Here is a 15,696-nt window from a genome sequence, read left to right on the forward strand (position 1 = left end):
GGAGGAAGAAGCTCTGGTCAGAGGAGAACCAAACTGAACTTTTTGGAAAGGGTGCAAAATGCCATGTGTGGATGAAAACTAGCACTGCATGTCACTGTGAACACTCCATTCCCACTGTGGAACATGGTGGAGGCAGCATCATGCTACAGGGAGGCTGCTCAGAGTTGACTGAAGATGTATGGAGAAAAATACAGAGTGTGAAAAGTCTTTCCAGCAGGACACCGACCAAATCAGCAAAGCCAGTGTGGAAAGGTTCAGCTCAAAATGGATTCATGTGTCAGAATGGACCAGTCACAATCCAGAGCTTCTTCCAACTGAAAATCTTGGTGAACAGTAATTTTCAAGTCCTGCTAGACGCTCTCCATCTAGTCTGCCTGAGATTGAACTGTTTTGTGAAGAAGAATGGGTGAAAATGTTAGTCTGTTAATGATCAAAGCTGAAAGAGACAGTCACCAGAAGACTTCAAGCTGTGACCGCAGGAGGATCTACAAAGTATTGACTCAGCGGGGATGAAGACTTTTGCAAACCACTGTAAAAACATGTGGATCATATCGATTCTCGGATGTGATAATCTAACATTAGTGCTCCTGGTTCATCTGGTTCATCTGGTTCATCTGCGCATATTGCAGCAAGGCTTCACCGAAACTAGTAAAACTTCTTATGCGTCATACATTTTTAAAATTTCATAAAATGTCTGACATTCACCATTTGATGTATTATGTTTATACTTTTTAATTTTTTTTTTAATTTCAGCAGTTTTTAATGACACTCATTTTGTTAACTTTTAAATTTTTTGGATTGTAATTGAATTTATGTTGCTCTCAGATGCTTTTGTCTTCACTACCATTTATCAAAAAATTATACTTATTGACTTTTTATGTCTCTGTGATGTAAAAGTTGCAGTTGAGGTGTGGGTTGGATTTGAATGTTACCTTGGCGTTGTCCTTCTTCTGGATGCACTCATATGTGGCTCCATCTTCAGGCTGTATGATCTTTGGGGCCTTCCCCTCTGCAATCAGCCTTACTGCTTCCACCTAAAACCACAACCCACAGTTAGAGTCGGGAACAATATTCATCGCTTGGGTGTCTGGTAGCGCTGTGGGCTAGGGGGCCCGCAGGGTCTGACCAGGGCAGGCTGTGGTTCTGCCTGTGTATATGTATATGTATGTGTGCGTGTGGGTGTGTGTGCAGTGGCGCCACCAGGATTCTATTTCATAGTACGCCAAATCCCCCCCCTCCCCAAATGTGCGGCCTGCCATGAGCAGCAGCTCACGCGATTCGTAAACAAGCCACAATAAAGCCAAACAAGCCACAATGCTCTGCTCCGAGCACTGTAACTGTCACGTGAACATGAACTGGATGTGGGAATTTCATGCATTTGAACCCCGCGACATGTATAGTCGGGCAAAAAAGTATTTAGTCAGTCACCAATTGTGCATGTTCTCCCACTTAAAAAGATGAGAGAAGTTTGTAATTTTCATCATAGGTGTACCTCAACTATGAGAGACAAAATGAGAAAAACAAAAATCCAGAAAATCACATTTTGTGATTTTTAAAGAATTTATTTTCATATTATGGTGGAAAATAAGTATGTGGTCAATAACAAATGTTAATCTCAATACTTTGTGATATACCCTTTGTTGGCAATGATAGGGGTCAAACGTTTTCTGTAGGTCTTCACAAGGTTTTCACACGCTGTTGCTGGTATTTTGGTCCATTCCTCCATGCAGATCTCCTCTTGAGCAGGGATGTTTTGAGGCTGTCACTGGGCAATACTGACTTTCAACTCCCTCCACAGATTTTCTATGGGGTTGAGATCTAGAGACTGGCTAGGCCTCTCCAGGACCTTGAAATGCTTCTTATGAAGCCACTCCTTCGTTGCCCGGGCAGTGTATTTGGGATCATTGTGTTGGGATTCAAGGTTGGTTATTAGCATTAAATTACTTTCAGTAATAGATTACTGAAAGTAACAAATCACTGGAAGTAATTTATGAAAAATTGAAATCGTTAATGGAAGTAAATGGTAATTTACTCATTAACAACTCCTAAAGTAATCGAGTAATTACTTAAAAGTTAATAACTTATCCAAAATTATTTATTAATGAAATTTTTTTAATTTGCATAAATTTGTTATTTATGTATTAATAATAAAAAGGGGGGCACCACCAGATACACTGGAAATAGCTAATACCAAAATATCAGTCGTGTTTGTAAAAGGTTTATTTAAGTTAGTTAATATTTCTGCGTAAAACAAAACAATCTAAAGTAGAATGGAAGGTGTGAGATGCGAGTACAGACTGTTACAAACCAGTGAATGTCAATAATAAATACACATTAATCACCAAGAAGCATTCAAATCAGCTAACATTTGTTTATTAACAAGAGTGTATTAATCCATAAATAATTCATAAATCAACACATTCAAGTAGCAAACGACATCTAACACGGAGATCTAATCTATTAAACAGCAAACACTATGTACAAAGAGTGTGTGTGTGTGTGTGTGTGTGTGTGTGTGTGTGTGTGTGTGTGTGTGTGTGTGTGTGTGTGTGTGTGTGTGTGTGTGTGTGTGTGTGTGTGTGTGTGTGTGTGTGTGCGTGCGTGTGTGTGCGTGTGTGTGTGTGTGTGTGTGTGTGTGTGTGTGTGTGTGTGTGTGTGTGTGTGTGTGTGTGTGTGTGTGTGTGTGTGGTCTGGAGTGATGAGGGTGATGGGTGGGATGACCACAAACGTCCACCAGGTGGAGGCAGGCGTTGGCGCTGTTTTATGGCCTGTTCATTGATCCTGGTGTTTCTCCTCAGAGAAAATGCTTGGAGGAGTTCAATGGAATCTTCAGCCCTACAATTGTCATGCTGAAAGACCCAGCCACGTTTCATCTTCAACGCCCTCGCTGATGGAAAGAGATTTTCACTCAAACTCTCACGATACATGGCCCCATTCATTCTTTCCTTTACACAGATCAGTCATCCTGATCCCTTTGCAGAAAAACAGCCCCAAAGCATGATGTTTCACCCCTCGTGCTTCACAGTCGGTATGGCGTTCTTTGGATGCAACTCAGCATTCTTTCTCCTCCAAACATGACAAGTTGAGTTTTTATCAAAAAGTTCTGTTTTGGTTTCATCTGACATTCTCCCAATCCTCTTCTGGATCATCTAAATGTTCTCTAGCAAACTTCAGATGGGCCTGGACATGTCCTGGCTAAGCAGGGGGACACGTCTGGCACTGCAGGATGTGAGTCCCTGGCAGTGTAGTGTGATACTGATGGTAGCCTTTGTTACTTTGGTCTCAGCTCTCTGCAGGTCATTCACTAGGTCCCCCCGTGTGGTTCTAGGATTTTTGCTCCCTGTGGGATCATTTTGACCCCACGGGGTGAGATCTTTCATGGAGCCCCAGATCGAGGGAGATTATCAGTGGTCTTGTATGTCTTCCATTTTCTAATAAATGGTCCTACAGTGGATTTCTTCACACTAAGCTGCTTACCTATTGCAGATTGAGGCTTCCCAGCCTGGTGCAGGTCTACAATTTTGTTTCTGGTGTCCTTTGACAGCTCTTTGGTCTTGGCCATAATGAAGTTTGGCATCTGACTGTTTGAGGTTGTGGACAGGTGTCTTTTATACTGATAACCATTTCAAACATGTGCCATTATTACAGGTAATGAGTTGAGGACAGAGGAGCCTCTTAAAGAAGAAGTTACAGGTCTGTGAGAGCCAGAAATCTTGCTTGTTTGGAGGTGACCAAATACTTATTTTACCGAGGAATTTACCAATTAATTCATTAAAAATCCTAAAATGTGATTTCCTGGATTCTTTCCCCTCATTCTGTCTCTCATAGTTGAAGTCTACCTATGATGAAAATTATAGGCCTCTCTCATCTTTTTATGTGGGAGAACTTGCACAATTGGTGGCTGACTAAATAATTTTTTGCCCCACTGTAGGTCATAACATTTTGTTTTTGATTAGCCTACCTGTTAATTTAAATTAAAAATTTAAATTAAACACCAGCATTTGTTTTCATCCAAACTTTGCAAATGTGGTCAGGATTTCTAGAAGACATATGTATGCTGCTCACTTGACATGTGTATGAAAACAATTTGTTTTTGCATTATTCTAGTCAGTAAGTGGCTTCGTTCTCAGAAACATTTATCCTGATGAGAAAAGCATGCAAGCTACACAAAAAATGCCATTAACGCCTTTGCTGTAACCAGTGATGCTGGTAACTCTTTAATTAGTAACGTGTTACTCTGTTATAACCTTAGTAATCTCCCGCATTACTATTTCCAAACCAGTAATCTGATTAAATTTACTTCTCCAAGTCACTGTCCATTACTATTGTAGCATACCGCAGGACGAGTTTCTTGTCTGTAAAGCCACTTTATTATTAAACAGAACCCTGCCACTCCTCCGTTCTCCTCCAAACTGACACAGACGCACTCGTGACGTGCGAGTTTGAACGAACCGTTCAAAACCCGCGAGTCACTTTACTGAACGGTGACTCACGAGTCATCATGTTCATTAAACTTGTTCACTGAGTCATTCTTGCTACAGCCGTTCAGCTGCAAGAGGAAAACAGAAATGTCACTGTTGTGCTGCTGCTCCTCGGACTGCACCTGTATAAATTAGGGATGCACCAATACCGATACCAGTATCGGGTATCGGTTCGATACCAGGCATGAGTAGTCATACTCGTACTCATAAAGCTGCCATCGAAACCACGACACCTGATACCACTTTACAACAGTGCGCGTGTTGTGTATTTAGACCTACTAGGGCTGCTGTCCTGAAGAAACAACAGGAAAGCCCCCGCATCTGTGCAATAACTACTGAGATGCGAAAATCAGGCGGTGATAGCATCATCGAGTGGCTCACCCACATATTCAATCAGGTGTGGGAGACAGAGAGGCTTCCGAGCGACTGGACCAAAGGAGTTATCCTACCCTTCTGGAAACATAAGGGTGACAGGCACAATACCCTTCTTTCCATCTCCGGCAAGCTCTTTACTAGGATCTTGCTCACTCCTGCTCTCCCAGCCATCGGAAGCAGCCGCCGTCCCCAGCAGGCTGGCTTCATGCCCAACTGCTCCACAACAGACCACATCTCCGCTGTTCGTCTGCTGATAGAGAAGACCTATGATTTCCGTCAAGACCACATCTCTACATCAGGTTCATAGATCTGAAGGCTGCCTTTGACACCATCTTCCATGCTTCACTGTGGAGTATTCTACAGGTCCTTGGAGCACCATCTAAGATCGTTGCCCTGTTCAAGCTGCTTAACAGCAATGCACAGAGCTGTGTTCGTATTAACGGCAGAGACTCGGACTGATTTTCCATCTCCAGTGGCGTTCGCCTGGGCTGCGTGGCTGCTCCCGACCTCTTCAATTGCATCATTGACCATCTGATGTTCAGGGTCTGTAAGCAGGTCCCCGGAGTGTCCTTCGGCAGCTACCACCCGACTGACCTGGAGTATGATGATGACACCATTCTGCTCAGCACATCCCAGTCCACTACGAGACGCTCTGGGCATATACAATGAAGAAGCTTGGCCTCCAAGTGAGTTGGACGAAAACCAAGTTCATGTATATCAGTGATGACCCGGATCCACCTCCCCTATGGCTTGGTAATGACATTGTGGAGCCTGTCAATAATTTTGTGTATCTGGGGTCCATAGTGACAGGGACCTAAAACCAGAGATTATCCGCAGAAGAGCCCTAGCTGCATCGCTCTGCAATCTCTCTGGAAACCACTCTGGCGGCACCAGACCATCTCACGCAAGACGAAGCTCCAGATTTACAACTCTGCAGTTCTCTCCATCCTGCCTTATCGCTCTGAGACTTGGCCCTTAAACAAGACTCTGGCTGCAAGAATCAATGGCTTTGATAGCAGGGCTCTCAGAACCATCGAGAACATCAGGTGGCTCCAGTGGGTTTCCCAACGAAGTGCTTAGAGCCTGCACGTGCCAGCCCAGAGCATCCCGCCTGGCTGCACAACGTCGCACCCGCTGGTTCGGCCATGTCCTTCGCCTTCCTTCGGACCATCCGATGAGAGCCATTCTCCAGTTTGACCCAAGGGCCGCAGATTTAAGACGACCACGGGGCAAACCCTGCACCCGATGGCTTGGCGTCATTACGGGCGACCTCCAACAACATGGAGTTGCTGTGGAGAATGCAGAGTTGGCACAAGACCATCAGCTCTGTAAAGAACTGGTTCATCTGGTAGGCTCAATGCACAAGGACATCACATCAACACATTTAAGTATCAAACGTCATCTAACACGGAGATCTAATCTACTAAACAGCAAACTCTATGTATAAAAATAGTGTGTGTGTGTCTGTGTGTAGTCTGGAGTGATGAGGGTGAGTCGGTGTAATGACCTCGAACGTCCACCGGATGATGGATGAGTTGGGATCCTCATCCAAGATGGCAGCTCTGATGTGATTTCAAACAGCCAAAATGGAGGCATGGTTGCACTCAGCTGAAAGCAGAGTTACCGTGGCGATAGGGAGACTGCACTGCTAATGGTGCCCCGAGGGCAGCACAAAAAAAGCCGCCCGTGTGAGGCTGTTTTAAAACCAGTATTGTCACAATGCCTGCATGACTTATCCAGAATTGTCTTTTTAGTTGTCCAACTGTAACTTTGTTTCTTTCAGAGCTTAGTTTTCAAAGAACACGTTATAGCACTGTTAAGCAAAGTCAGTTGGGTTTGTGAAGTGGTTAGGGCCTTTTTCTTGCATTTTCATGCATGTTTTGTTTCTGGCGCAGAGTTAAAAGTACACTAACAGCTATTGCTCATCCAAGGTGCTAAACACACCCTGTTAATTTGAGAGGTTACATCTAGAGCAATTAGTGTAGACTATAGGTGTGTAAGCCACAGGTACAACCATCACCTGTGCATTAACAACATTTTGGCACTTTTCAAAACACAGCTTTCACATGACTCCTACCATGAGTCGTCAGAGACACTGCGGTGCTTGAAGCAGAGACTCCTCAGGAGCTACATGACCCAGCCCTGCAGACTGTGGTCGCTGGTCTCCTATGCCTCTCCACAGAGGAGAGAAGAAACCTCAACAGCTACAGCTCAGAGACCTGTGAAGCAAAAATCAGTCACCTGTTAAGCTATGTGAGGAACCAGGTTAGTCAGGTAGGTCACCATTCCGGATGTGTTATGCCTGGATCACACGGCAGGAATTTAAAATTGTTGGCAGATTTCCCAAACCTAAGAGACCACACACACGACTATAAATAATCCCAGGTTTAACAGTTTTGGTCATGCAGTGTGTGGTGTGCAGCCACACGGCAAAATCAACACACCACACTCAAACCGATTTCACTTGCGAACATCCCCACATCAGACGGGAAATCTTGAAAAAATCCCTCGAGATCAAACATGATTCCAGACGTCAACAAACACGGCGGATGAAGAGGATGTATTGGCGATCGTTTGTGGTGTGTTTTTATCAGAAAAAACACTTTTTAAAAAGAATAGACTTTGGTCAAAGGAGTGGAGTGGCCATCCACCATTAAGAAATCTAAGAAGAAGAAGAACAAAGGAGTGGAGCATGGTTGTCGGTCCGTTCCGGCGTTTCCTCGCCACGACGTCACTTTGCTTTCTGATTGGCTACGTGTCACAGTCAACAGGTTCATCCTTGTTTTCTCCTCGGGGGACACCACACACGATGAGAACTTGGGCCGAAAAAATCCAACATGTTGAATATCCCCGATTTGAGATCGGAGCGGTCCCGACATCCTTCCGAGCATCCTTAAGATTGTCGGAAGGGGAGAATCGGGGTCAAAATTGGCCTAATTATCCAGCCATGTGAACTGGGCATTAGGCCACATTGCACTACTATACCAGCGCAAGGCCGACCTGCAAGCTCTTGAAAGTCAGAAGCAGCTCTCCCAGCTGCAACTTTACAGTTTGCAGCTGCAGATTAACAATGCCCAGCTGAAGCTGGAGAACTCCCGCCTGCGACAGGAGAGATCCAGGCCAGGGATGATCAGGCTCTGTTCACAGAACCTATTGGGTCACAAACCCAAACTTCTGAGAAAGAAGTTAAAGCAGACACATCATCTGATGGTTCATCATAAGATGAGTCAGGTTATGTCTCTCAGAACAATGAGCTAAACCACACTGGGGTAAAACCTGGTGCAGCTCTCAGCAGAGACAAAGCACATCTCAGCAGTCTGGAAACTGTCCAGTCAGATGGACAAATTACCCCAGATATGTGCATTCTTGAAGCTGTCCAGTCAGGTGGACAGCCTCCTCCAGGTCTATACAGTCCTGAAGTGGTCCAGTCAGGTGGACCGCCCACCACAGGTGAGTACAGACTTTAAACTGTCCCGTCAGGGGGATAGACAGCATCAAGCTTCCCCGTAGCCATGGCGATGAGGGGCTTGACAAACAGCCAGGGGGGCGTGGCATGAGAAACCTGCCCAGTGTTGTGGGAATTGACTGCATTCTCCTGAACCGACACCCAGTCCCTCCAGCTTTTCACTTTGAGGACCACAGGGTCCCAGTGTGTTGTGACACACATCCATCGGTGCTCAGCCGCACCACAATGCACTCTCACAGCTCTTACACTCCTTTTCAACGGAGAGAAAAGAGTTATTTTCCAGCATCTCACAGTGCTATCAGCTTTGGACCTCCACTCACTGGAGACCATCACGGTCATCGCGGCCCTCACTCTCTCCGCCGGAGAGAACCAGGGGGGTCCAGCTCAGATGAGTCGGACCACTCAAGTCCCTCAAGGGAACGTGGTCTTTGGACCAGCTAACTTGAGTCCCTTGAAGAGGACATAGAGAGGTTCGACCCCAACAACCCAGAGGACTACCTCCGGAAGGTTGAACCCTGCCTCCTCGACCTGAAGCTTCTCTGGAAGACGACATCCAGGAGCCTCCATGTTTACATGGAATCCCTCCCACCTGCCATCATGGACCATTACTCAGCCCTCTGTCATGCACTTTGGGAAGAGTATTCTCTGTACAATGATCCTGCCTCTGCAACTTTTGGTGCACTTGCAATGACTCAGAAGGGGGCGGAGCCCCCCAGAGAGTATTATAGGTGCCTAAGTGCCGCCTATATCCAAGGGCGCAATGCACCGTGGTTGGACGATCATACATTCAAGTCCCTCTTCATTAACAACCTTCATAACAGTGTGCGGTTCAATGTCGCCCTGTTCTGCAGGACCACAAACCCCACCATGAAAGACCTCCGCAAACATGCGCAGATGGCGTGGGAGCTGCGCCACCATTCGGATGAAAACCATAATGGTCAAGCCGGGATCCTGAGAACGCAGGTGACTAGAAATACAAACCCAGCAACTGTAGGTCACAAGGTCCCCTCGCCCCTCACCTGCTGCTGATGGGGGGCCCATCAAATGTCCACAACCTCGACCACGAGGTGGACAACTGCACAGAGGTAAGAGATCAGGTAAGCCAAGAACTCACCATTCCCAAAGGAGAGGTAAGTCTTACAACTGAGGACGAGGTCAGCCCAAAAACCAGTGGGATGGAGACGTCCCACAGTGGATTAAAACCTGCATCAAAGAGGTGATGCAGAACCTGAACCCGCCTGGTCCGAAGGGACCCGGCTTCCCCCAAGGAATCGGACTCCCAGCCCCTGACCGCATGACTAGGCTGGATGCCCCTCCCCTCCGCACACAAAGTTCACTTTGTAAGGAGGAGGAGGAGGAGATCCAGGAAGTCAAAGAGGCCTCACACGAAAGGAGGGTCACAGACCTCCACCCGGTGCACGTCCCTACTGACCCAAAGGCACCGCCATCTTTTGTACACCACGACATACTCTTTCTAGATGCATACGTGGTAAAGCAGTTCTGGACCACGAAGGTGGACCCTGCTAACCAGTACCAGCTAGTTTCTTCCTTTGGCAACCGCCAGTCTGCCTGGAACCGGTGCCAGTTTGGCCACTTAGACCCACCATCGGTGTCTACCATCCTTCTCCAAACAATGACGAGCAACACTGCAGCTCACGGAAATCTCATCTATGTGGACGACTTCCTCATGCGTCACTGCACCTTTGAGGAACATTTAGCCGAAACACGACACGTCCTTTATCAACTCCTGGTAGCTGGAACCAAACTTGCTCTCAGCAAAGTTCAGGGGTGCCGCGCCAGAGTTGAACACATCTTGCTCATAGGCGGCACTGATGGAATTGAACCCCGAGCAGGGAGAGTTCACGCCATTAAAAACCTCAGAGCCCCGACTAACGTGTCAGGACTTAGGAGCCTCCATGTGGTCTGCAGCCACTCCTCACAGTCCACCAGGGACAGTGCAGTGAGTGCTGGACCCCCCAGAGAACACCTTAGCGAACACAAGCCCTTGGAGTGGGAAACTCTTTCAGAAACATCTTTCTGTCTCACAAAAGAGAAACTCTGCTCAGCATCCTGTCTGGCCCACCTAGACCAGGACACAGAGTTCCTCTTCGAGACAGACTTTCCCACTCATAGTCTCAATGCTACCCCAGCGCAGTCACAAGACACAGACAAAGTTGTGGCTTACGCTAGCAGTCCGCTTGGAAGCCAACCTCCATTGACCAAACCACTCCCAGTCATCTTCCCAGGTTGACCAAGTCAACCACAGCGCCACCCACATACTCCGGTATGGCAACAGCTGTGGTACAGATGGAGAGGTGAACCTCCCACTGGTGTTGGTGACCCTTCGGTCCACTACGCACCACTCCACAGGTTTCACTCCCATCAAAAGAATGACTGGTAGAGAAACGATCTTTCACTGCACCTTCTGGACCAACCAGAAGAGGGCAGTGTTTTCACGGCCTACACAGCAGAGCCACTCAATCCATGTACTCCCTCGGAGTAAGGTTAACTCTTCCCCTAGCAAAGGGGGAGAACCTCCCCACCAGGTGCAGAGGAGATTTTTATCAGTAGGGTTTACTGACAGCGTGCTCAGATCCAATCAGGTGCATATACTAACCCTGCCACCATCAGAAATTTAACTCTGCCTCCTTAGACAATGTGAGGAGATACAAAGCTTGAGTTGAACCATTCAGGGAAATATAGTCACTGTAAACTCATATCCAGCTCTATTAACACCACTTAGCATGCCTTAGACTCTGTCGAGTATTGTTTAGGAGAAATAACCCCTGTGTGTAGTCAGAGATCTCACAGGAGATCATAGGGAGATAAGCTACTCCATTAGCAGCTTCAGTACAGGTAGAACCATCTTACTTAGCTCCACTAACCCGGGTTGAGCAATATCTCAAGACTAACCCCACCACGGTTATAAACCTTCAAAGATACACCTGACATAGTCAGGGCAGTGCTATTTTAACCTCTGTGGACCCACAGAGCCGAGAGTTGTGATTTCTTCAGAACTTAGCCATTATTGAAATAATGTGTACAGTTTGAAGTCTCTGTAGTGAATGTTGGGGTTTGGAAGGGAACACACATGTACACATACACACACCACACTTCACTCTCTCACTCCTAGCCGGAGCAGGTGCACCAAGAACCCCCAGACGGCTGGTGGCTCTTGGACGCCTGCTCACTGGTGAACTACCGCCGATGTCGTTGCACACGCCAAGTGCAACCACATCCAGATCAGACTCAATTCCCTGCATCCAGTACCTCCGCTTTTGTTCACTGGTCCACGAACATGTCGCGAGTCAGGAGGTGTCGGAAGAGCCTACTAACTATTTTCCAACCACCTGTCCCCCTATCCCTTTCCTTTCCTCAACACTCGTACTCCTCTTGCTGGGCTCTGTGGGTCTTGGGCTCTGTTGTATGGCTGCTGTGTGTGAGACCATGTAACTGCCTTGGATGTGGTTTCTGTGTGTCCATAACTGTAACTATAATTCTACCAATAATATCATCAACAAGGTTACTGTCTGCCCCCATAACTTCTTGGGTTTTTTTTTTCTTCAATAAAAACAGCAACAGGAGAAGAGTTCCATCACGTCCTATAACAACTGCAAAACTGTTTAGATCTCAATCGTGTAAAATTGCACGCCTTAGCCGTTGAACAGGACAAAAACAACAACAAAAACTAGTTGTTACCACAGAAAAGAACTGAACAACATTTAACATGACATCAACACATTAGCTTTTTTGTAGCTGCATAAAGTCATTGTGACTGCTTTATCATTTACAGGTCAAAGTTTTGGTTTTACAATCAGCTTTATTGCTTTTATTCAGGTGTCTTCTGCCACTGTGTTTCCAACTGCAAGTAGGACGAGGACAAAGGTTACAATAAACAACAAGCTTTAGAAGTGTATTTCAAACCAAGGTGAGGCATTGTATGAATTTTCATTAATTCTCATTCAATTGTCAACTCATGACCACAAACAAGTTCCATAACAAAATGTGGTCTTCGCCAAACTTATTTCATGTTTTCTGTGCATGATAAAGTGAATAAAGTACTGAAAGTACTTTTAAAATCAGGCTTAAAACTTTTCTGTTTGATCAAGTTTATAGTTGGAACTGAGGTCACCCTCAAATTTGTAAGTCTGTTGATTTGCAGTCTGTTGTCTTTTTTTTGTTCTCTGTCCTGTTGCTTTCTCTTACTTCTCCCTGACCCAAACCTTCACAAGGACCCCATTTTTGTTTGGCTTCTTTATGTCAAATTGGTATTTTCTTCCTTTCCACTGTTGCCTGTTTGTCTCGGATTGGTTTGAATGTGAAATGTTAATATGGTCTCAATGATATCAACAAAATTGACTCCAATGCTTGGCTGTAGTCGGGCAATAACTGTCAGCGGATTTAAATGTTTAAGAAATGAACCTCTAGTATGTTGTGGGTTTGTGGCGGGTGTCTGGGACTCATTGCCTGGAGTCTGGGTCTGCATGCATTTTGACGTTCTACCCGTGTGTGTTCTCTCACAGTCTAAAACCTGTGTTTGAAGTTAGTTGTAACTGTAAATGTCCTGTAGGAAGGAAATTGAGTTTGTGTGACTGTCTCCCTGTCCAGGTGGGACCTGCTTTCACTCACTTTCAGTAGACCAGATCTGACACGCAGAACCTGCACTGGATAAAGAGGTATAGAAGATGGATATATGACATTTCTCCTTCCCCTTGTTTGTTTAATATGACCAAATCTAAAGGTAGTTGTTCTGCTGGTAGGAGACTGATTTTTACAATCCAAGAAACTCAATACTATAATTATACCATAGCTATAACAAAAATGCTATAATGTTAATCTATGAAGTAATCCCTTAATAGGGATATTAGTTCCCTTATAGAAAACATGCACATAGATGAGCGTATAGAATGTGTTGACAGCAGAGTCATGGTCTGATGACAGTGTCTGGAGCAGAAACTCACGGTGCCTCTGACACCCTCTGGGAAGAGAAACCTCTTGTAGATGGTGTTGACAGTGTCGTTGGGTTCCACCTCACACTCCCTCTGCAGCAGGATCGGTCCAGTGTCCAGTCCGTCATCAGCCCAGAACACTGTGAATCCTCCTGTTCTGTCTCCATGGATCAGGGTCCTGCAAAGGTCGAAGGTCACAGGTGTAAAGACAGGACATGTTGTCCAGCAACTCAGGAGACACGTCCACCTACCAGTTGATAGCAGAGGCCCCTCGATGGCGAGGCAATAGAGAGGGATGGTAGATGATAGAGCCAAGTTTCGGGAGGTCAATGACCTCCATGGGGATGAACTGAGAGCAGAAGGGCAACACGTTGAGCTCTGCTCCAGTGGCCTTGTACTGAGCCACCACTTCTGGGATGGCCTGCCCTTTGGCCCGCCAGCGGGGGAACTTAAAGACAGGCACTCCATCCTTCTCTGCTTCAGTGGCTGCACCAAACAAGAATTCAAATCAAAGATTTTTTAACAGAAGAGGAAAGGTACAAATTCTGTAGTAAACAACCTGGAGAATTCTAAAGTATTCAGTACCTGTTCTGAAGGAAATGCAGCAATCCATGATTACTGGATATATATTGTGTTATTGGATTTATAAAGAAGCATATCTAAAGCTTCAGTATTAAACTGTCACAATGGAGGGAGAAATTCTGCTTAAATCTGAATTTTTGGTGAAGAGCAGAAATGATGAACATGTGAGCTGTATTCACTTGTAAAACAGGAGATACCTCAAGGCAGCATACGACCTGTGCCTGCAACAATTGTTGCAACAACTGTTGCAGGCACAGGCGCACAACATCCCACAACTATGCCCCTTTTCACAGATTTTTCATTAAGAAACAACAAAATGATACAAGAAAGAGAAATTGTTTCCTCACAGTCACCCAACATTTTGTTTTTGTGAAAGTCGGTCCTACAGCTATACAATGAGGCCTTACAGCACAACTTTTTACTTTTCAATCTCTGAAAATGTAATTGTATTAAATAGGGTAAGTTAAAGTATAAATATGAAAAGTAATCAAATGAAAATATATGTTTTCTCATCAACTTGTGTTTTCATACAATATTTACGTTGTAAATCAGCCTCACAAAGTATCCAATCATCCTTTAACAATGCTCTGATGCTCATATGTTTATAATGTTCACGAAAACTAGCAAAGTCATGTGATGTGTGTCTTTGTTAATATAATGTGGGTTTTTTTTATCAAAAATGACGATCTTATAAATGTGACATTCTAGTCAACAACATTAAATATTTGCCCATATTTTAGAGCAAGAACGACGCATTAAAGTCAAACCTAATGGGAAGCTTTCAAGGAAGCTACCAGATATGATAATCAATAAAACTATAATGGAATGTGACATTTACTTTATCTTTAGCGTCTAGTAAAGCTCAGATGGTTCACATGTCCGTGAACATAGAATAAGAGCAGTTCTCACCTAGTGGGTCAGCCTTGCCATCCTTATCTGGGATTGTGAAAACCCCTACAATGATGTGGCCGTCCTTCCTGAGCTCCTTGTAAACCTCCTGGCCAAACACACTCTGACCAATCACTGCAATCTTCATCATCTCACCGTGTTCTGAAGGACCAATGACAACAACCAGAGAAACAGGTCAGTATCAGTGAAGTTGGGAACAAGGCAACATCCATTCATTCATTCATTCATTTTCTTCCGCTTATCCGTTTCCGGGTCACGGGGGTGACAGTCTCACCCAGATCACATTGCACCATTTAAGAACCTTCCTGCAGGTGGTGAGCCCACGGGAAGGTGGCGCCCGGCGTGGCGTGAGATTGTGAGTCTCATGCTCTACCAACTGAGCTAGCCGGGGGGCAACATCCAACAATAACAAATCCCCCAGGATCCAGTCAAACTTATCAAATGAGACATTTTCTGAATTCAAGATTAAACTTTTGCAATTTACTTGGGTCTCCAAGACCAGGGGTCTCAAACTCAATTGACCTGGGGGCCGCTGGAGGCAGAGGTTGGGGGAGGCTGGGCCGCATCAGGGATTCCACAAAAGAAGTTGTGCAAAAAATCCTCAAACATCATTATTAACAGTTTTAATGGTTTCTTCTGAACATGAAGTGTCCTGAATATGTATGGAACATTGAATGAAGATCATGAACGGTTCTTCTGAACATGGTTTCTCTTGCCTACTCTTTGTTGCCAGAGACTTGGCAGCGCTTCCTCTCAATATCTGAGCCACATTTGACTTGAGAGAGATTGTGTTGTGTTGTATTTTTGTTGCTTAGCTTACGTAGTTAGTTAGTTCATCTAGTTTAGTTTAGTTTATTAGTTGTAAATTGGCAACCAGGAGTGAAGAGGGTTGTGTGTGTAGTGTCCTGCTGCCATGGTGTTCATGTCAGTTTCA

General features: G+C 45.3%; 1 protein-coding gene across 2 annotated transcripts in view; it reads right to left on the reverse strand.

Annotated features, from left to right (window-relative positions):
- The window catches only part of LOC308109049 (cytosolic 10-formyltetrahydrofolate dehydrogenase-like), a 116,552-nt gene that overhangs the window by 99,770 nt on the left and 1,086 nt on the right, over positions 1–15,696 (reverse strand). For both annotated transcript variants that reach the window (XM_080462395.1, XM_080462396.1), the window contains exons 2-5: positions 14,763–14,903; positions 13,523–13,757; positions 13,284–13,449; positions 933–1,034 (exon numbers count right to left, since the gene is read on the reverse strand). In XM_080462395.1, the coding sequence (XP_080318521.1) occupies positions 933–1,034; positions 13,284–13,449; positions 13,523–13,757; positions 14,763–14,892 (633 nt within the window). In that variant the 5' untranslated portion in view covers positions 14,893–14,903. The remainder of the gene's footprint in view (positions 1–932; positions 1,035–13,283; positions 13,450–13,522; positions 13,758–14,762; positions 14,904–15,696) is intronic.

This window comes from Lipophrys pholis (assembly GCF_963383615.2).
Source record: "Lipophrys pholis genome assembly, chromosome: 4".
Lineage (NCBI taxonomy): Eukaryota > Metazoa > Chordata > Actinopteri > Blenniiformes > Blenniidae > Lipophrys > Lipophrys pholis.